The sequence below is a fragment of the Dicentrarchus labrax genome, unplaced genomic scaffold (genome assembly GCF_905237075.1).
Source record: "Dicentrarchus labrax unplaced genomic scaffold, dlabrax2021, whole genome shotgun sequence".
In the NCBI taxonomy this organism is placed as follows: Eukaryota; Metazoa; Chordata; class Actinopteri; family Moronidae; genus Dicentrarchus; species Dicentrarchus labrax.
In genome coordinates this window covers 18886280-18908213 of record NW_026136721.1, presented here as the reverse complement: position 1 = coordinate 18908213, position 21934 = coordinate 18886280, and the positions used below count along the sequence as shown (strand labels likewise).

Below are 21934 nucleotides of genomic sequence, written 5' to 3'. Positions count from 1 at the left end.
TGTCATACAGGCTGCCCTGCATGCTAGAAAATTAGTTTGAGTTTATCTAAATGGTTAATAGCTAGTTTAACAACTTTTGGGTATCATCCTTTGAGGATTTTAGTGGTTTCACTTAAACCTTATTAAAAAGTCCAGTGTGTAACATTTAGGAGTATCTATTGGCAGAACCTGAATATAATATTCATAGATAATGTTTTTGTTAGTGCATAGTCACCTAAATATAGGTATTGTGTTTCCATTACCTTGAATGAGTCATTTTTATAACCTGAAAATAAGAATAGTTTGTTACCTTATAATGAGCGGTTTATATCTACAGATGGAGCAGATCTCGCTCTAAAGAGTCCGCCATGTTTATACAGGAGCCCAAAATGGACAAACTAAACACTGGCTCTATATAGGGCCTTTCACGTTCTCATGGCCGCGTTTCTCTAAATGATTGCAATCTGCAGCTCTGCCGCTAGATGCCACTAAATCCTACACACCGCTCCTTTACGCTGACTCAAACTCAAAAAAGGAAGAAACAGAAATTAAATCACTTTCTCCAACATGAGCTGTCAGGATTTAGATATATTAAGATTATATCAATAAAAATAAAACTGAGCACATTTAGTCTTCCTGGTTTTTGAGGTCAAGTATCATAAACTATAATATAATCAATACTATATAAAATAATAGAGTGATGAGAGGAAGAGGGTCTTTAGTCTGCAGTGAGGTGGCTCTTAAAAGAGCCGTTGTGTTTTGTGGAGCAGCAGCAGACAGTTTAAGCTCTCTCTCCGCGGATACGACGGGCCAGCTGGATGTCTTTGGGCATGATGGTGACCCTCTTGGCGTGGATGGCGCACAGGTTGGTGTCCTCAAACAGGCCGACCAGGTAAGCCTCACTGGCCTCCTGCAGAGCCATGACAGCGGAGCTCTGGAAGCGCAGGTCGGTCTTGAAGTCCTGAGCGATTTCTCGGACCAGGCGCTGGAAGGGCAGCTTGCGGATCAGCAGCTCGGTGGATTTCTGGTACCGACGGATCTCTCTCAGAGCCACGGTACCGGGCCTGTAACGGTGAGGCTTCTTCACGCCGCCGGTGGCCGGGGCGCTCTTACGGGCAGCCTTGGTAGCCAGCTGCTTCCTGGGGGCTTTGCCTCCGGTGGATTTACGAGCGGTCTGCTTGGTTCTCGCCATCGTTTCTTCTTGTGGTTGTTGTTGTTGTTGAGTAGATATTTGTTTAGTTACAGTCTTACTGTCTATAATAGTCTGGTATATGATCATAGCAGATGTTGTTTTCCACAGTTTAAAACAAGCGATGCTCATTATAAGCTGTAATAGTTCAATGTGGTCAGATGGTTTATTGTTTCTGTTAATGGTTACAAACATCACAGACTTCCAACAGGGATCATAGTTTAGTCCAAACTCCTTCAATCTGTGGCTGACTTCCTGAGCTCTGTAACAATCCTTTAAAAGATGCTGTTGTGTCTCATCATCATTGTAGTTCATCATTGGACATTTCTTTGTTGTTACATAACAACTCCAAGACACAACAGCTCTAATATTTTGTTTCATACAATCACTATACAAGAAAAATCCTCAAATATAAAAGAGTGAAAAATATAAATTAGCTGACTGGCTCTCCTCAGATATTTGTTTTCTATAATACATTATGATACATTTTACCTTTTATATGTCTTCATCAGTGTTGACAGACAGCCTCAAATCAGGTTACATTGTAACAATAGAAAACCTCCTAACATCTGGAGATAATAACAACAGTAACAATAATAACCAGGACCTTGCTCTTTAAGGTGAGTGTTGGTGGCTCTTAAAAGAGCCTTTAGTCGGACACAATCAGACTGCTGACAGCTCACTTCTTCTTGGGTGCTGCCTTCTTGGCTTTGGGCTTTGCAGCCTTCTTTGCGGGGGCTTTCTTGGCTGCAGGAGCTTTCTTCACCACCTTCTTGGGGCTCTTGGTGGCCTTCTTGGGGCTCTTGGCCACGGCTTTCTTGGCTGCCGCCGCCGCCGCGGGTTTCTTGGCCTTCTTCGGGGACTTCTTAGCGGCTGCGGGCTTCTTGGCGGCCGCTGCTTTGGGCTTTTTGGCCGCTGCTGCTTTGCCTTTCTTGGCTCCTGCTCCTGCTGCTGCTGCGGGCTTCTTGGCTTTAGGAGCGGAGGCTTTCTTGACTACTGCTGCTGCTGCCGGCTTCTTCTTCTTGGCTGCGGGCTCGGCCGTCTTCTTGCTCATCTTGAAGGATCCGGAGGCCCCGGTCCCCTTGGTCTGGACCAGAGTCCCTTTGGCCACCAGGCCCTTGATGGCGGTCTTGACGCGGGCCTTGTTCTTCTCCACATCGTAGCCTCCGGCAGCCAGAGCCTTCTTGAGGGCGGCCGCAGACACGCCGCTGCGCTCCTTGGATGCGGCCACAGTTTTCAGGATGAGCTCGCTGACGCTGGGGCCGGCCTTCTTCGGTTTGGAAACCTTCTTCTTGGCTGCTTTAGCCGGGGCGGCGGCGGCGGCGGGAGCTGGAGCTACTTCTGCCATTGTCAACTTAATGTTGTCTTCCTGCTCGGCGCGATACGACAGTGACACTGAGTGTTGGAGAGTCCGGAGCAGGAGGCTGCCCTTAAACACACCATGAGGACCGTGGAGACTCAACCCGGCCCCTGCCTCCTGATGCCGGCTCACTTGTGTTTTCTCCTCATCGATAAAACGCTCCAAACTCAATGTGGGACAAGTGCTGGAGGCTGACGGTGAAGGGAGCCGATAGCGGACTTGTGTCTCTTCATATTCAGCTCTTGTAGAGCTCTGATGCTCTCTGCATTTTCTTTGGGGAGCCTCCAAACCTCACATATTCACCGTCCTGAGCGGCGCTGCTCGGCGGCTTTTAACACTCATTTCTCTCCGGAAATCATTTCAAATGCATCGCAGCTCCGTCAAAACACGTTTTCCAGTCGCTCCACATGTTTGTTCACACACTCAAAGTAAAAACAATCGTCTGCTGATGATCACTTTGGGATAAAATCAACTTATTCTGCTCGCAGCAAACACACACTGATGATGGCTGAGACTCACGGTCACACACTTCACATCAGAGCTGATCATCGTGGCTGAGTTTCACTGATCAATATATTACTGTTAAATATGACAAAACACTATCACACACAGGGGCGTAGCAAGCTTTTCAAAAGTGCGGGGATGGATGTGGTTTGTTCATTAACAATAAAAACGATGAATACCATGACAGAAGGGTACAAAAAGTATAAAATACAAGATATTAAAAGCTTCCCATTTAAATGAGTGATACTAGAAAAGTATCACTAGATACTAGTATAAACTAGAAAAAACACACTCGGTATAAAATGATAAACACATCTGCAAACTAACAGGAAATAAAAATGGGCTTAAAAAAATTGGAACAAACATGACTAATAAAATAAAAATTGTATCTGAAAATGAATTCCTAGTTGGGTTTGAACAACTTTCTCAATTATTTCACATAGATATTTAACACAGCTTGTTGATTTAATTAAATATTGTCTTATATTTTATTATCATCATTGACAACTTCGGGCTTCCATATGTCCAAATGTGACTGACAGTAATGGAAAATAAGTCAAAACCCTGTTGTGAAAATACACAACAGTAGACTTGCTAAAGAATCAGAATCAGAAATACTTTAATAATCCCAGGGGGAAATTATTTTTGTTACAAACTCCAGATACACAAACAACATATATTAAGAACAATATATATGTGTATATATATATATATATATATATGTGTGTGTGTGTGCAACCAACAACAACAACAACAACCAACTGATCAATGAACATATGATCAACTACCTCTCATTTAAAAGAACCAAAAGTGCTCTTTCTCCCCTCCTTACAGGAGACAAACTGTTCAGCAAGCTTTTTTCTGTTTACCTTGTCCAGCTTGTCTTTATGTACATGGCACACAGCAACACTGTTGAGGCGGGTTTGGGTCATGGTGCTGCGTAGCCATGTTTTCAGCCTCCGGAGGCTGCTGATGACACAGGCTCAACTAGGAGGAGTCGGGCAACTGTTTCGACTTGGTCAAAGAGACCACGAACCTCTGGGGTCATCCCTTGAAGAACAGCAATAATTTCAGTACTAGACTGGAAGCTGTAGTTAATTCTGAACAATGCAAGCTCAACTTTGAGGATGTCTGGGTTGATTTCTGGGTACTGTTGGACAACACCTTGTATCATTCCAGTTAAGAGAACGAGTTCCAGGTGCCTTAATATTTGCATTCCCTCCTGCTCAAATCTTTCTCTAAACTGCATGTCAACAACATCCAGACCTTTGTAGAATTCAGTCCTGTAGTAGTCAGAAGGGGACACGTACATGTGCAGGAGCACTACCTGTGAAGCACTGAGGTGGGATACGGACACGAGGAGAGGCAATAGGAGTGAGATGGAGTGTCTCACACATCCTTGTTGCTTTCGTGTAAAGAGCCTGAAAACTTTCTGTGTTTCTCTTTTTGCTGAAACTTTCCTTAACACAGTCAACAGCTGAAAGCATACTATCCAGGGTCTGTGTTCTGCTCTGGAGGGACATAATCAAAACCTCCAACTCCCCTGTGACCTCCAAAGCACACACAAGACCAAGGACAACAATTCCCTGCTGAAATGTCTCATACAGCCCTTGTGCCTTACTAGCCGCATCAGACTGACTCACTGCCATCTCAGCCAAAGCCTTGATTATGCACTGGTACTGGTTTAGCACAGTGCGGGTGGCACTCGTGCGGACCGTCCACCTTGTTGGACACAAAGGTCTTATAGTTTGACATGGACCCTCACCCTCTTCAGACCTTGCAATTCCCTTAAATATGTCCTTCAGTTTCCCTGACTGCCCAAACAACACTCCTAACTCATTGACCCAATCCAGAGAATTCCGGATAAATATTGAGGCAGTACAGGACCTCTGTGTAATTAGGTTAACACAGTGGGCAACACAATGAACACAGGGAGCCATAGGTTGTGTTTTTCTTACAATGGCCTGTGCTCCATTGTATTTGCCAGCCATATTTGCGGCCCCATCATGTGCTTGGCCACGCAACCCAGTGATAGGCAAGTTTAGGTGCTACAAAACATCCATGACTACTTTTGCTAGGTTTTCTCCTGTTGTCAAAGAAACCTCATGAAGACCAATAAATTCTTCACGAGGGACTAAATCCTTGTCAACATATCTCAAACACACTGCCTCTTGCTCTTTTCCAGACACGTCTCGTGTCCCTTCCATCATCACAGAGTACTGCAGGTGTGGAAGTGATCTGATGTTTTTAACTATTTCACGTAAGATCACGCTGCTGAATAAAGTCAGGATTTCATTTTGAACCATAGCTGAAGTATATACATCCTTTCTACCACCTGTCAACCACTTGGTTAGAGAGGGGTCATCCTCTGATTTGTACGTCAGAACCTGTTCAAAATTTCCCTCACCACATTCATGGCCCCTAAAAGGTAAGCCCTGCCTAGCCAACATCTGCACAGCACCAGTGATTTTGAGAAGACATCCCCTTCCTCTTGCTGTTTCACACTCACACTAGATAGCTGAACCTGTACTGATCGATCTTCATAGATGTGCGTTGTCATGGCTGTCTTATGACTATCAGATCTCTCATGCACAGTAAATCGCTCAAGGGCTTTTTTCCAATTTTTAAACCCAGATGAAATTAATGCTGAATCAGCATTCTTGGCAAGAGGTGATGTCTCAGAGTTAAAGGCTTTGGAGCAGTAAAAGCACAATTCACCCTCAACACCAGGACTCACATGGAGCCATGGGAATTTCTGGTACCACTGAGTTAGAAAACTCAGAGTATATTTGGACAAGGACTGTTTAGCAATTAATTTTGGATCTGGTTGATTGGGCTTATTGAACTGATGGTGAGTAACGGCCACGTCTGAGTTCTCTGCTCCTCTCTCTACCATTTCATCTTCATCCTTATCCTCTCTGACCTCTCCCTCGCTCTGTTCTTCTGGTCTGCCTGCTCCGTGTCAGCCTGCTTGTCTGCTTCGTGTCTGTGAACTACTACTGATGTTCCACCAGTCTGAAGTGGCCAGTGTCCTCTTCTTTGCTGTTGTTTGTTGGGGAGGAGGCATCGGGACAAGGGGTGCCGAGCTGAGCAAGCTGGTGAGGAAGGCCAGCTGAGTGGTTGGGATGTAGCTGGACAGTGTGGAGGCAGTGACTGAGAGAAGGATGAGAGGGAAGCTGAAAGCCATCATGGACAGCCCCTCTCATCCTCTCTACACTGAGCTGAGGCAGGAGCACTTTCAGCCACAGACTGACTGACAGACTTTAATTTTAGTCAAGCTGCTCATATATTTGCACACCATTCCTACTTGAATATTGCATTGTGTATATAGTTTCATTTACAGTCTTATTTTTTCTATTATAGTTTGTAATTGTATTTTGTGATATCTTCCACTTTTTTACTCTCTTTTGCACTACATTGCCCTATGCTGCTGTGTCAATCTTGAATTTCTCCTAAGGAGGATTAATAAAGGAACATCTTATCTTATCTTATCTTTCCCTGTGTCTGAGCTCCTCCCAGCATGCGAGGTTAGGACATTAGTTAGGCTACTTATAACATACTGCACAGCTGGATCACCTGTCAAACTGATACAAATGTCGACAGAACCTCATACTGAATAACAATTTCAAACCTTACTGTGTTCATTAGCAGTATTATTACTGTTGTGGATCATTGAGTATTCATTTTAAATTGGGGTATGTGTACAGATCTGTGTTTTTTGTTATGATTACTTCCATTATTTTTATCTGCACAATGATACACCACAGAGCAGCATAAGAGAAAAAAATTAATAAAAAACAAACAGTTTCTTTGTGTAATGCCCCAACACTTTGAGATTAAATTATGCAGTAAATTGTATTTATCACACACAATGTGACGGCGCATTATATCTCACCATGTATCTGTCTTCTATTATATGATGTGTAGATCCCCATACAGACACTACAGAGTAAATGCTGTGAGAATGACATTTTGTTTTAAATATTATCAATTAGGTTTTCAACCTAAGGAATTGGAAGATCCTTCATGATGTCGGAGGGGAAACAATTTCCAGGTCACAGGAACAGCACTCAATGAGCGTGCACAGGTAGGAAGGTAGACGGGCTGAATGAAATGATTGGCTGAGCTTATTACCTGCAACAGTCCCAGATACCAGACTTCTGTTTCAAAGGCTTTAATTTAATGATTGTTGTTGGGATGCAAACAAAAATGCTTCTGAAACACATTGCCTACTCTAGCTTTCACACACAGCATATAAATGAGTAATCACACATTTAATTTAATAAGTCATGAACAATAAAGTTTGATATCTGTGAGTCAGTTGAGTCTGTTGATCACTCTGGTTTTGATTTCATACACAACACTAATGTAAATGTTTTCCCCAATTCATTTCAATTACAAGATGAAGATAGATAAAAAAAAATACTATGGGGAGAAAACAAAGACACAAAGAAACGAGTATGACCAAAATCTACATTAATGTCTACTAATTTATCTGCAGTCACATCAGGATTTTTCTTGAAACTGTACTTTAGTACAATTTTAAAGGTACTTTGGCTTTTGCAGAGTTCTTAGGGTGCCCAGACTTTTCATGACAAAATTATTTTTGTTCAGTGTATGAAAGAAAATGTAACTATGTATGAATGTGTGCCCTGAGAGGCTGTGGTGTTTACATCAGAATCAGAATCACTTTATTGGCCAGATTTCTGCACATATACAAGTAATTTGACTCCGGTTTTACGTTGCTCTCAATGTACAAACGCAGAATAAACATAAATAAACAGAACAACAAGTTCAACAAAATAAACATAGACTTATATGTACAAATATAAACAAACAAAAAACAATTACATTTGTATACAATAGTGCAAAGGATTCTGAAATAAATATTTTATGTGCAGGTTTCTTTAAGTACATGAGGTATGTGGGCATGGCAGAATATACAGTACAAAAATGGAAAAATAAATAATAAATAGTTTCCAGATTCAGTGGATATTAGAGTCCTAGGGTTATTATACAGGGTTATTAACTGTTGGTCAGTGTGATGTCATGTAGGTCGAAACTGTTCCTGTGTCTGTTTGTTTTGATGTACAGCGCTCTGTAGCGCCTACCAGAGGGGAGGAGTTGGAACAGTACTTTGATATCCTTCAACCTCCAATTAATCCTCTGGACAAGTTCAGGATCTGGTACAGAGTTTAAAGTTTGCTTAAATACAGTTCAGATCCCAAACTTAAAATCTCTTTGGGTCCCTACAGCGGCCATATAATCTACACTGGCCACAAGTTCTTCATATGCCAGGCTGTAGAGATCAGGTAATTGAAGTGCTGGCCCTGTGGAAACCTGGGCCACAAAGCCAAATACTGTGAGGGTGAGAGTGAGCGATCCCTTTGTGGTCAGAAAGGCCACACTTAGTGTCCATTATCTTTATCCAACAAGTCCAACAAGGTTAATCCTCCCATGATCCAGTCAGACACAGTTCAGGTTCACCCTCCTGTAACCTGTCACCATGGTCCTGCTCCTCTTCCTGCCCCTGCTCAGTATACAAATAAAATTAAATTTAATTAAAATCCGATTGGGGGAATTACTGAAAAGCTAAATTAAAGATTTCTTCAGATTTAAATGTTTAGAAATTAAATCAGATGAAAGATAAAAGAATAAAATTATATAATTATTTATTATTATTAGTAGTAGTAGTAATTATATACCTATACATACATTTCTATTCTGTATATTGTGTTAAATATTGTAATATAAGTATTATCTCTATTCTTTTCTATATGTGAGTACAATAATAATAATAATAATAACTGTAACAAAATTTCCGCCCTGGGATCAATAAAGTTCTGATTCTAATTCTGAAATTATTATCATCATTATAAGTTATTATTCTTCCTCATTATTAAGGCTGTAATAATAATAATTATTATTATTATTATTAGGACATTGCTGAAAGAGAATTTCTGTACAAAAGCAAACAATATAGTGGTTTTGTCTCTATAGAGCGTGGTGATTATCTGAAAAAAACAAAACACAAATCAATCTACAGCCATCAGCAGAAATACTCTCTGGGTAGGAAACCTTTTAATGTGGAGGAAAAGAGGCAAAACAACACATAGCCCTTACTACATATAAAAAAAACTTCCCTCTCACCCTCTTGGGGTGGTATCTGTGTCATCCTCAAGCTCGGGTCCTCTACCAGAGGCCTGGGAGTTTGAGGGTTCTCCGCAGTATCTTAGCTGTTCCTCGGACTGCGTTCTTCTGGACTGAGGCTTCTGATGTTGTTCCTGGGATCTGTTGGAGCCACTCCCCCAGTTTGGGGGTCACTGCCCCCAGTGCTCCTACTACCACGGGGATCACGCTCGCCTTGACCTTCCACATCTGCTCCAGCTGTTCTTTCAACCCTTGGTACTTTTCAACCTTTTCGTGTTCCTTCTTTCTGATGTTGGCGTCTGCTGGTATGGCCACATCTATCACCACCGCTTTCTTCTGCTCCTTGTCTACCACCACTATGTCTGGTTGGTTAGCCAGGACCTGTTTGTCTGTCTGGAAGATGAAGTCCCACAGCACCTTGGCCCTGTTGTTCTCAGCCACCTTCTGTGGTGCGGCCCATTGGGATTTGGGTACTTCTATTCCATACTGGGTACAGATGTTCCTGTACACTATTCCAGCCACTTGGTTGTGTCTCTCAATGTACGCTGAACCGGCTAGCATCTTACACCCTGCTATGATGTGCTGGACTGTCTCAGGGGCATCTTTTGCATAGTCTGCACCTTGGGTCAGATCTACTCTTGTAGACTCTTGTATCTAGGGCCTGTTCTTGTGCTGCCATGATCAGTGCCTCTGTGCTGTCCACGAGTCCAGCCTTTTCCAGCCATTGGTAGGTCTTCTCGATATCAGCCACTTCTTCAATTTGGCGGTGGTACATGCCATGTAGGGGCATGTCTCTCCAGGTTGTCTGCTCCTCTTCCTCTGCACTCTTATCGGGTTTCTGTTGCCTGAGACATTCACTTAGCAGTTCATCCTTGGTGGCCATTTTACTGATGTACTCTTGGATTTTTGATGTTTCATCCTGGATAGTGGCCTTGATGCTCACTAGTCCTCGGCCTCCCTCTTTCCACTTAGCTTTAGTAAGCAGACATTTCCACTAACAACCAAACAAACAGTGTGTAAACTGTGTTTGGGGAACAACCAGAGAAGTAACAAAAAGAGTTTTACAAGAGTAAAGAATTTGGGGGGTTAGGGGTTGTAGATCTAAGTATCCGTTTAACAATTGTTTTTTGTTAAAAATGTCCCTGCCGCCATTTCCAGAGGAGCTCCCTGGGTTGCAGACCTCTCTGAGTGGGAAAAGAGACGAGAGCAAGATAAGGCCTTTATTATACATTTTGTGTCAGAACAGAAGCATCTCCAAATAAATTGGTGTCATCTTACTAGTAAAAGTATATTTAAAAATAACAATTTTGTTGGAGGGTTTATTGAATATAGCTGATGGAGAAGGTACAGAGGTTACAAACAAAAACAGAGAGGTCCGTTGTCTTATCTCTGTTAGCAGACGTCCTGTGAGAGCTGTAGTCTCATGGAGCTGCTTTATTAAAACTAATAAATGTCCCATGATTCATTGTAGTGAAGATGAGACACAGCAGCTCCTCCTGATGGAGACAGGAAGCTTCTCCCACATCTCCTCACTACAATATTTTAGGTCTCGATTTAAACATTTAAAAAAAGGTTTTGACTCTATTTCCAGAGAGTATCTCTGGACTCACACAACAGCTGTTTATCTATAACATGTGGATAGCATAACAGCGTTCACAGTCCTGATAGGCATTGTGGCCTTCAGTGCATTTCACAAATGGAGACTCACAGATGAAAAAACATTGATGTTGAATTTAAACATGGTCCCTTTGTGCACAATGCCTCTTACCTAAACGAACTCCTCTACATAGTCCTGCTGATGTTAAAAAATGTCTCTGACTGGACATCAATATTTATAACATCATGAATTATGTTTAATCAGGAGTTTTATACTTTTTTCTGCCCTTCAGGAATCAAATCACCACTTATAGAGAATAAATTCATTAGTAAACAATCACAGTCTACCATAGTTTCTCCTACATGCTTGAAGGCAAATATAATTCAGATAGTAAACCAACACTGTTAGTTCAGCATGAGGCCAGAGGACAAAGTTTTATGCCTGCAGTAAAAATACAATGCAGTTTGTTTTTGAATGTCTGTGTAACTTTAATAATAATAATAATAATAATAATCACATGAATAATGCTGCTGGAGATATTTTGATTAAGTACAAGTATTTTAATCTGAACTGATGTTACTATGAGATTATTGAACAAAGTCCAAATCCTCAATTTCAACATCAGCAGTCAACAAATGTGTGATAATAGTGTTTTAACAATAATATATTGATCAGTGAAACTCAGCCACGATGATCAGCTCTGATGTGAAGTGTGTGACCGTGAGTCTCAGCCATCATCAGTGTGTGTTTGCTGCGAGCAGAATAAGTTGATTTTATCCCAAAGTGATCATCAGCAGACGATTGTTTTTACTTTGAGTGTGTGAACAAACATGTGGAGCGACTGGAAAACGTGTTTTGACGGAGCTGCGATGCATTTGAAATGATTTCCGGAGAGAAATGAGTGTTAAAAGCCGCCGAGCAGCGCCGCTCAGGACGGTGAATATGTGAGGTTTGGAGGCTCCCCAAAGAAAATGCAGAGAGCATCAGAGCTCTACAAGAGCTGAATATGAAGAGACACAAGTCCGCTATCGGCTCCCTTCACCGTCAGCCTCCAGCACTTGTCCCACATTGAGTTTGGAGCGTTTTATCGATGAGGAGAAAACACAAGTGAGCCGGCATCAGGAGGCAGGGGCCGGGTTGAGTCTCCACGGTCCTCATGGTGTGTTTAAGGGCAGCCTCCTGCTCCGGACTCTCCAACACTCAGTGTCACTGTCGTATCGCGCCGAGCAGGAAGACAACATTAAGTTGACAATGGCAGAAGTAGCTCCAGCTCCCGCCGCCGCCGCCGCCGCCCCGGCTAAAGCAGCCAAGAAGAAGGTTTCCAAACCGAAGAAGGCCGGCCCCAGCGTCAGCGAGCTCATCCTGAAAACTGTGGCCGCATCCAAGGAGCGCAGCGGCGTGTCTGCGGCCGCCCTCAAGAAGGCTCTGGCTGCCGGAGGCTACGATGTGGAGAAGAACAAGGCCCGCGTCAAGACCGCCATCAAGGGCCTGGTGGCCAAAGGGACTCTGGTCCAGACCAAGGGGACCGGGGCCTCCGGATCCTTCAAGATGAGCAAGAAGACGGCCGAGCCCGCAGCCAAGAAGAAGAAGCCGGCAGCAGCAGCAGTAGTCAAGAAAGCCTCCGCTCCTAAAGCCAAGAAGCCCGCAGCAGCAGCAGGAGCAGGAGCCAAGAAAGGCAAAGCAGCAGCGGCCAAAAAGCCCAAAGCAGCGGCCGCCAAGAAGCCCGCAGCCGCTAAGAAGTCCCCGAAGAAGGCCAAGAAACCCGCGGCGGCGGCGGCAGCCAAGAAAGCCGTGGCCAAGAGCCCCAAGAAGGCCACCAAGAGCCCCAAGAAGGTGGTGAAGAAAGCTCCTGCAGCCAAGAAAGCCCCCGCAAAGAAGGCTGCAAAGCCCAAAGCCAAGAAGGCAGCACCCAAGAAGAAGTGAGCTGTCAGCAGTCTGATTGTGTCCGACTAAAGGCTCTTTTAAGAGCCACCCACACTCCCCTTAAAGAGCAAGGTCCTGGTTATTATTGTTACTGTTGTTATTATCTCCAGATGTTAGGAGGTTTTCTATTATTGTTACAATGTAACCTGATCTGAGGCTGTCTGTCAACACTGATGAAGACATATAAAAGGTAAAATGTATCGTAATGTATTATAGAAAACAAATATCTGAGGAGAGCCAGTCAGCTAATTTATATTTTTCACTCTTTTATATTTGAGGATTTTTCTTGTATAGTGATTGTATGAAACAAAATATTAGAGCTGTTGTGTCTTGGAGTTGTTATGTAACAACAAAGAAATGTCCAATGATGAACTACAATGATGATGAGACACAACAGCATCTTTTAAAGGATTGTTACAGAGCTCAGGAAGTCAGCCACAGATTGAAAGAGTTTGGACTAAACTATGATCCCTGTTGGAAGTCTGTGATGTTTGTAACCATTAACAGAAACAAAAACCATCTGACCACATTGAACTATTACAGCTTATAATGAGCATTGCTTGTTTTAAACTGTGGAAAACAACATCTGCTATGATCATATACCAGACTATTATAGACAGTAAGACTGTAACTAAACAAATATCTACTCAACTCTGGAGAAGGAAACCCCTGGACAAAAGTCAGAGCCTCCCATGGAACAATCTGGATTTATAATACAGAACTTTATAGACATTAAAACTCCCTCAGACTCTCTGAATGTACGCACTTTATAAATGTTCACTGATGCATTTTAGGGTTAAAATGTTTATGTAGCCTAATATGTGTAATGAGTCAAATTTAATAAAGTTGATAAACAAGAAAATATTAGAATGTATTTGTTTTATATAGGTTATTATTTTAACACATCTGATGTTTAACTTTGTTACATTGAAACAGAAGTTTTCTATTGTTGTTACACTGTAACCTGATCTGGATATTTCTGGCCTAATATTATATTATACAGGTCATCTGTCAACACTGGATAGTAAAGACTAATGTCAGAACAAGTAAATAAAATATAGGGGAAAAAATAAATATCTAACATGACTCAATTAAATAGTTTTGTTGTTTTATGAGGATTTATTGTATATTGATTGTTGTAGGAAACAATATCGGAATATAAAAGAAAACAAATCTTCACTTTCTCTCTTCACAAGAGTCTAAAAAAATAAATCAACTAGTTAATTAATGAGTGTAATCAGAGCCATTAGAAACGTTGCTGTTTGAGGAGAGTTTGTGGCTCTTAAAAGAGCCTTTATGTGTGTTTTCCAGCGGGCAGCAGGTTCACTTGGACTTGGCGGGCTTCTCGGTCTTCTTGGGCAGCAGAACAGCCTGGATGTTGGGCAGCACGCCGCCCTGAGCGATGGTCACTCCGCCCAGGAGCTTGTTGAGCTCCTCGTCGTTGCGGACAGCCAGCTGCAGGTGACGGGGGATGATCCGGGTCTTCTTGTTGTCGCGGGCAGCGTTTCCAGCCAACTCCAGGATCTCGGCGGTCAGGTACTCCAGCACAGCCGCCAGGTAGACGGGGGCGCCGGCTCCCACACGCTCCGCATAGTTGCCTTTGCGCAGCAGCCTGTGAACACGGCCGACCGGGAACTGGAGCCCGGCCCGGGAGGAGCGGGTCTTTGCCTTAGCTCGGGCTTTTCCGCCGGTTTTGCCTCGTCCGCTCATTTTCGATGCTTTTACAGTCGACGCTCAAAACAAAGTGTGACTCCGACAAATAAAACCCTCCTTTATATGTCCGCGGAGCGTGCGGGGGGCTTCCCGAGAGACCAACCAGAAAACAGGCTGCCGTCGGAGGGCGGCCGCTCCGGGTTTTGGCGGACATTTTGAACGCCTTTCTCCGCCAATGAGCGGCCGAGGTTGGGGCGGGGGCCGCTCCTCCGGGCGGCGCTGAGCTCCAAGAGGAGCCCCTAACCAATCCGGAGCCGGAGCTGTGGAGCAGCGTCACCGTCTGACAGCCGGTCCCACAGTTTAAGAGCAGCGGGTCTCCTCTCTTTACTACACTTTGGTCTCGTTCACAGGAACAACAACAACAACCACAAGAAGAAACGATGGCGAGAACCAAGCAGACCGCTCGTAAATCCACCGGAGGCAAAGCCCCCAGGAAGCAGCTGGCTACCAAGGCTGCCCGTAAGAGCGCCCCGGCCACCGGCGGCGTGAAGAAGCCTCACCGTTACAGGCCCGGTACCGTGGCTCTGAGAGAGATCCGTCGGTACCAGAAATCCACCGAGCTGCTGATCCGCAAGCTGCCCTTCCAGCGCCTGGTCCGAGAAATCGCTCAGGACTTCAAGACCGACCTGCGCTTCCAGAGCTCCGCTGTCATGGCTCTGCAGGAGGCCAGTGAGGCTTACCTGGTCGGCCTGTTTGAGGACACCAACCTGTGCGCCATCCACGCCAAGAGGGTCACCATCATGCCCAAAGACATCCAGCTGGCCCGTCGTATCCGCGGAGAGAGAGCTTAAACTGTCTGCTGCTGCTCCACAAAACACAACGGCTCTTTTAAGAGCCACCTCACTGCAGACTAAAGACCCTCTTCCTCTCATCACACTTTATTATTATTATTATTATTATTATTATTATTATTATTATTATTATACTTATTATTATTATACTTGACCTCAAAAACTAGGAAGACTAAATGTGCTCAGTTTTATTTTAATTGTCTAAGATAAAATGTAGGCAGAAGTGGGTGAAATAATGTAATATTTCTAATTATTATCTTATTTGACTAAATGATACAATAGTCTAACTACTGCAGTACCTCCTTTATCCAGGACAACCTGATGATTTCTTAAATACTTTTGCTACTTTGATAAGTCACAATGTGACTTTTTGTCAAAACTCAATCTATTACCCTGTTTATCTATTTAAGCACATGTATCACTGATTTAATTTCTGTTCAGGAGAAACTATGTTGGCCATGAAACCAACAACATCTAAGGCCCCATTTAGAGCCGATGTTTAGTTCTTCAATACAAACTACAGAGTGTCTGCCTCTGATCACCTTCAATTATTTATTATAGTATTGATTGTTACATATTTCCATCCTGTGATGACTGAAATCACCTTTATTTTAACCCTCCTCACTGAATGAGTGGATACAAATGTTTGAATTGACATTGTCATTAATATGAATATTTGAATACATAATGTTCTTATATGATCTTACTGCAGTTTTATAAATTATTCTGCACACTTAAAAATCTGTTGTATGTTAGTGTTAAACACTTTTCGGGTTACTTGGATCAATCCCAAAATATCGACACTTAGATACATTTTAGTTTTTGAAGACTGATTCCAGCATCGATATGATTGATACCAATAAATGATCAGTTTCTCTCTTACATGTTGTTCCCATTTGTGTTTCATCAAAGAGTAGAAATGTGTCTCTGCTGTTGTCTTGTCAGTGAATAAACATACTGTGAACTATAATGTGTGTAAGGAGGCTGTTAATGATGAGGACACAACAATGGCCCGACAGTCTTTAGTTACAATAAAGAGATAGATAATAATATTTGTGTTTTATTAACAGTATGAAAATGTCTTCATTCATTTGTGGAGCACTTTTTAGGGACTGTGATTATTGTCTGGTTCTTCTCATCCTGACCTACAGACTGAAACTTAAATCCTAATCCTGAGGGCGAGACTGAGAGAAGATGGACCAACGAGTCAAAGCTGAACTACAGACCTGCTCCGTGTTTTTGAGGCCACAGCCACAGACCGACGGGCTCACTGACACTGTAACATCTTACATTAGTTATTGGGACTTTCTGCACAAACAACAACCACAAACCAGTTTACAGCAGAACTCAGGCAGCTTTGTCAGACCATGGAGGAGGTTTACAGGGGGGACAGAGTCCTGTACAACCAGACCAGAAACACCCTGACAAAGGAGGTCAAAGCTACAGGAGCCCACCGCCCCCCCCTACACTGTGGAGAACCATCAACTGGCTGAAGACCTGAATGTGTTTTACTGTAGATTTGAAAGGCTCACATTCACACTCCTCCAACATCAGCTACCTACACCCCCTGCCACCCTGTCCCGGTCCCTCAAAAACCTCCATCACAGACTAAATGACTACAGGCCTGTCGCCCTCACTACTACAGATAGTAGTCATGAAGTCCTTTGAAAGACTGGTGTTAGTCCACCTGAAGGACATTACAGGCCCCTTTCTGGACCCCCTGCAGTCACTGACAGGAGGCAGCTGGTGAGTTTGGGGAGCAACACATCCAGCACCCAGACAATTAGCACTGGCGTCCCCCAGGGCTGTGTGCTCGCCCCACTGCTCTTCTCCCTTTATACCAATGACTGCACCTCCAGAGACCCGTCTGTCAGTCATCGGCCTCCTCCAGCACGGTGATGAGTCTGCATATAGACGGGAGGTTGAACAGCTGATCCTCTGATGTGGTCATAACAACCTGGAGCTTAATACGATCAAACCTGTGGATCATTGGCGCCAACCTGCCCTCCATTCAGGACCTGTACCTGTCCAGAGTCAGGAAACATCACTGCAGATCCATCTCACCTGGACACAACCTGTTCCAATCCTTGTACAATAACCCTCCGACTCTAACATCTATAAAACTATTTATTATTTATATTTCCATTGTTGAAATTCAGTTTCTTTAAAAAAATACACATATATAAATAAATAAATAAATAAATAAATAAATAAACATTGGACTCTGCACTATTGTATACTGTCTACTAATATTATTGCTTTTGTTTGTTTATATATTTATATGTATAAATGTACATAGTAGCTTATGTCTTTTTTGTTGAGCTTGTTGTTCTGTTTAATTGTTTATTCTGTGTTTGTACATTGAGAGCAACGTAAAACCTGAGTTTTGTATGTGAGCAGAAACCTGGACAATAAAGTGATTCTGATTTACTCCATAAACTCATTTACCTGAAAGTAAATCAGGCGCTTTTTATTAAAAATATCAATATCAGCGATTACAGTTCATTATTATCAATATGTAATATTGGTGTATAACCTACCTGTGGCCCTTTCTACAGATTTTACTGATTTTTTTCCTTTATTAACTGAATTAATCCGTTACAGTTTTTTCCAATTGCTAAAACACAATTTTGCAAACTAGGCTGGTTTTATCAAAATACTTAACACAATTCACAAAACCACACACCCAAACTGCAAAATACCTCATATATCCTGCAAAATGAAGCACTGCAACCAAAACTACATATAACATTATCAAAATCATATTTTTGCACCAAATGGCACACACTTCATTCATATTACCAGATTTTTGTCTAACCAACTACACACTGTTGGGCATAATGAAAAGCACTCTCATCTTTAGTGTGCTTTGCCATAATACTAAAATAGTTCAAATTGTAGAAAATTCTTCAGATTGTTCACATGCACAGAAATATTGTAGATACACACACACATGCTGTTGACATTTTTTTATTTATCACCAAACAAGTCAGTGCAACATATGCACAGCAGATATATTTACATTGGAGTGAACAAAAATATGCTCACAAAAAACAGTAAACTGAAAAAGAAAATTGGAGAAAAAATGTGCAGAAAAAATATATAGGAAAAAAGAGGCAAGAAAAATATTTCGGCACAACTTGCTGCACAGCTGGGTCTGGCCACAACGCCTCGTCCACATCACAGGCAATATCTTCCCTTGCCAGACATCAAGGGAAGAAGCGCCTTGAGTGCCTTATCCATCCCTGAATTGCACCCACATCAATTTCATCACATGAAACGTCTCTCAGTCCTTTAGAAGAACAAAAAAACAAAAATATAGGGCTTGGACAATACAGCCTCAAGATACAGTAGAGTAAATTGTACAGGAAACTTGTACAGTTACTGTATGACATCAGCCATTCATGAAGTAAACAGGTGTCACCCAACTGATACACTATGACATGGGGTGTACAACATAGTGTGAAAGAAATTTTGGTTACATATCTGTACTCCAGTCTAAATGTCCGGATGACAGAGGCAACAGTAAAACAGCTCAAGTTGGGCTGCACGCTCTGTCCAGCCTCTCGCATTGTCAGCCCATGGTTATGACATGATCATCTAAGGTTGCTGATTTCATTGAAAGTTGTTGTCTTCTTTGGCCATGAACTCCTCTACCAGCTCTACCCCTACCTCTCACTCTTCCTCCCACTCTCTTTCTCATTCTCTCTCACCCTCCCTCTTTCTCTTCATACTTCCTGTAGTGTCATTTTGAATGGCAGTGTTTTGAAATGGCAAACATGTGACTTTATGTCAGATTGTTGTGTCTTATGCAGAGAACTATGTTCAGTGCATTTAAAAAGTGCCATTATGAATTTCAAAACATGTGTAAAGCAGAAAATGTGTTTAGAATTTTGGAGACTTGAGAAGAGGTTTTGCTCTCTGTGTGTCAGTTTAAATAATTGTGCTATGCATGTCATTTTAGTGTGTTAGCAATTGAAAAAAAACTGTAATAGATGCTGTTGGAAGATGTTAGCTGATCTGTGGATGTAAAACAATACTGGTGGCACAAGTTTCTCTGGTTGTTTAGTCTGGTGCTCCTTCCTATAAATATTTATTCTAACATTGTCCAAAGATTATTAATCTGCAGCATTTATTAGAAATGATCAGGTCACTGACTGTAACCTTCTTGTACACATTTACATTTATTTTACATTAAATAAAGTAAAATGATCTAATATTTTAACAGTTTAACAAGTTATGTCTCTAATACTCTGGAAGATTTTTTTATTTTATATACATTCATCACATTTTTGTTTTTATTATCAGTTAACTTTTTATTTTCAATCACCATAATTACTGACTGTGTGGGGCGGAGCTTCGTGACGACAACAACACTGTAGCCAATCGTGTGCGAGCAACCGCGCAGTGACATTAGCATCAGGCTCATGGATATAAACCTCTCCGACAGTCACAAAGTCACCGCGGTCGATAAACCGAGTCAGAGCAACAATGCCCGAGACAGTGAAAGCGCCCAAGAAAGGCTCAAAGAAAGCCGTTTCCAAAGGCGTCACCAAGACCGGCAAGAAGAAGAGAAAGACCAGGAAGGAGAGCTACGCCATCTACGTGTACAAGGTGCTGAAGCAGGTCCACCCTGATACCGGCATTTCCTCCAAGGCTATGGGCATCATGAACTCCTTTGTGAGCGACATCTTTGAGCGCATCGCCGGTGAGTCCTCCCGTCTGGCTCACTACAACAAGCGCTCCACCATCACCTCCAGGGAGATCCAGACCGCCGTCCGCCTGCTGCTGCCCAGTGAGCTGGCCAAGCACGCTGTGTCTGAGGGAACAAAGGCTGTGACCAAGTACACCAGCTCCAAGTAAACCTGCTGTTACAACCAACAACACAAAGGTCCTTTTCAGGGCCACACACTGCTTCTACTGAGAGCTAATGTCCTTCATTATACATTAATGTGACTCATTTAATACTTCAAATACTGTAATATGAAAACACCTATTATAAACAATTGATGTGATCAGACTATTACTGAGGCTTTTCCTGTTCTCAGCCATTTATTACAATGGTGATGTTTATATATTTGAGTTCTTCTCCTTTAACAAGAGTTTTATATTTTCTTCAAGTACATTGCTGCCATCCTGTGGTGACTAGTTTCATTATTACCCTCTTTGTGATAAATGGATGCATTTATACATATTACTTCACGTTTACATACCATTTGATACACCTGCGTGTAAGATGGTATAGTGTAAAAGAAACTTTATCAACAGAGAAATGATTCACGACCTTAAATCAGGATAAAACTATCAAAACTTCATTAAGTTACATCCATAAAAAACCCAGATAGTGATGCTGTGCTCCATGAAAAGAGACATTATTCAACAACTGAGCTCTAAATAATGCAAATAAATAAACATTTAACTTATTGATGAGTTAAAAGGAGGAACCACCACCACAAGTTTTGATCAGTTATATATTGATTAAGTTTAACCTCCTCACCTCCATTCTGCGTCATCTCCCACTGTCAAAACATTAATTGGTTCACAACAAATTATTTATTTAATAAATGATTTAATTGAAAATGATTAAAAGACAAAAACTTAAATGATAGTAATATAAAATAATTCCCACTAAACACCTTTTTTGAAGGTTTTATTTATATTCTGCCTTTGTATCCTCAGTCAGTCACATGAGTCTTGGAACTGACAGCAGCATATTTTATTATTGTTATTATTATTACTATTAAAAACTGAACAATTAACACTGACATTTATTAGTAATTAGTTACACTACTAGTTATGGGAAAAGTAATATTACTAGTAATGAGTTTCTGCCCAACACTGTTTAAAAATCAATAAAAAAATAGAAGGCAATGAAAATAAAATTGCACTGTTTGGGTAACTGAAAGGGTAAATGACAAGTTTGAGTGGCACATGTCTGCATAGTCAGCATCTGCACAACTAGAAATAAAGAAGTGAGTTTGGTGATGTATGACGCACCGTTCTGTGCAGAAAACTACAATATTGTTATTTGAAACGTGTGCCATGAATCAATTCATTTCCTAAAACAATTAACGTTAACAATGTCCATTCCCAGCAAGTCGACACTTATTCCCCAAATCCACTTTGTTTGAACCAATCAAGTTGCAGGAAAGAAGAACAAACTTTACGTTAAAAATAATCTAGTTTCATTCCCTCTGTTGTTAAGATGGCTTTAGATTTGGTTTAGAGCACATTATGACTTGTTTAGGACTTTGGACTTGCTTGTGACTTGCAAACCAATGACTTGGTCCCACCTCTACATATTGCTTCATAATAGCTAGGAGCTGAACTGCATGAGGGCAGTGGAGTTACAAGAGATTCAAACGAGGGGCAAGAAGCAATGAAAAGAGTTGAAATAGCATTTACAGTTAAAAACTGATTTTCTATGTTGAACAGTGAATTAGACCCTGCATTCACACCATTAAAATATAATAAATAAAGAGAAACTGAAATTCATCCAGTTATGTTTTATTCTCAGACAGCCAACCAGTCAGCAGACGGAGGAAACAGGGTTGATCTGATTTCCCACCCAAACAAACTGTTATCATGTGACCACAATCTCATACCTAAATAGGATGATAACAACTAAATCCTCATCTGCTGACGAAGGCAAGATGTGCAAGAGGTGGTTAAAAGCTTCAGAAACAAGTTGGACCTTGCACTGAGGTTTGTGGTTCAAAAACAACGGC

At 41.9% G+C, this 21934-nt stretch overlaps 7 protein-coding genes across 7 annotated transcripts in view; 3 read left to right on the top strand and 4 right to left on the bottom strand.

Annotated features, from left to right (window-relative positions):
* Window positions 1-532: 532 nt before the first annotated feature.
* On the bottom strand, window positions 533-1549 carry LOC127355169 (histone H3-like). The gene has a single exon (XM_051385683.1). The coding sequence runs from the start codon at window positions 1547-1549 to the stop codon at window positions 761-763; it is 789 nt and encodes a 262-aa protein (XP_051241643.1). The 3' UTR covers window positions 533-760.
* Window positions 1316-2562, bottom strand: LOC127355173 (histone H1-like). The gene has a single exon (XM_051385688.1). It carries the CDS (start codon window positions 2514-2516, stop codon window positions 1848-1850), a length of 669 nt encoding a protein of 222 aa, XP_051241648.1. The 5' UTR covers window positions 2517-2562; the 3' UTR covers window positions 1316-1847.
* Window positions 1316-21934, bottom strand: part of LOC127355170 (histone H1-like) — a 73164-nt gene continuing 52545 nt past the window's right edge. Inside the window, 1 exon segment of the mRNA XM_051385684.1 lies at window positions 1316-1788. The gene's annotated coding sequence lies outside the window, so the exon portion shown is untranslated.
* LOC127355172 (histone H1-like) lies at window positions 11989-13564 on the top strand. Its single transcript, XM_051385687.1, has one exon. The coding sequence runs from the start codon at window positions 12031-12033 to the stop codon at window positions 12700-12702; it is 672 nt and encodes a 223-aa protein (XP_051241647.1). The 5' UTR covers window positions 11989-12030; the 3' UTR covers window positions 12703-13564.
* On the bottom strand, window positions 13802-14461 carry LOC127355177 (histone H2A). The gene has a single exon (XM_051385695.1). The coding sequence runs from the start codon at window positions 14410-14412 to the stop codon at window positions 14026-14028; it is 387 nt and encodes a 128-aa protein (XP_051241655.1). The 5' UTR covers window positions 14413-14461; the 3' UTR covers window positions 13802-14025.
* On the top strand, window positions 14750-16088 carry LOC127355185 (histone H3). The gene has a single exon (XM_051385704.1). It carries the CDS (start codon window positions 14796-14798, stop codon window positions 15204-15206), a length of 411 nt encoding a protein of 136 aa, XP_051241664.1. The 5' UTR covers window positions 14750-14795; the 3' UTR covers window positions 15207-16088.
* LOC127355179 (histone H2B 1/2-like) lies at window positions 19688-20199 on the top strand. Its single transcript, XM_051385697.1, has one exon. The coding sequence runs from the start codon at window positions 19698-19700 to the stop codon at window positions 20067-20069; it is 372 nt and encodes a 123-aa protein (XP_051241657.1). The 5' UTR covers window positions 19688-19697; the 3' UTR covers window positions 20070-20199.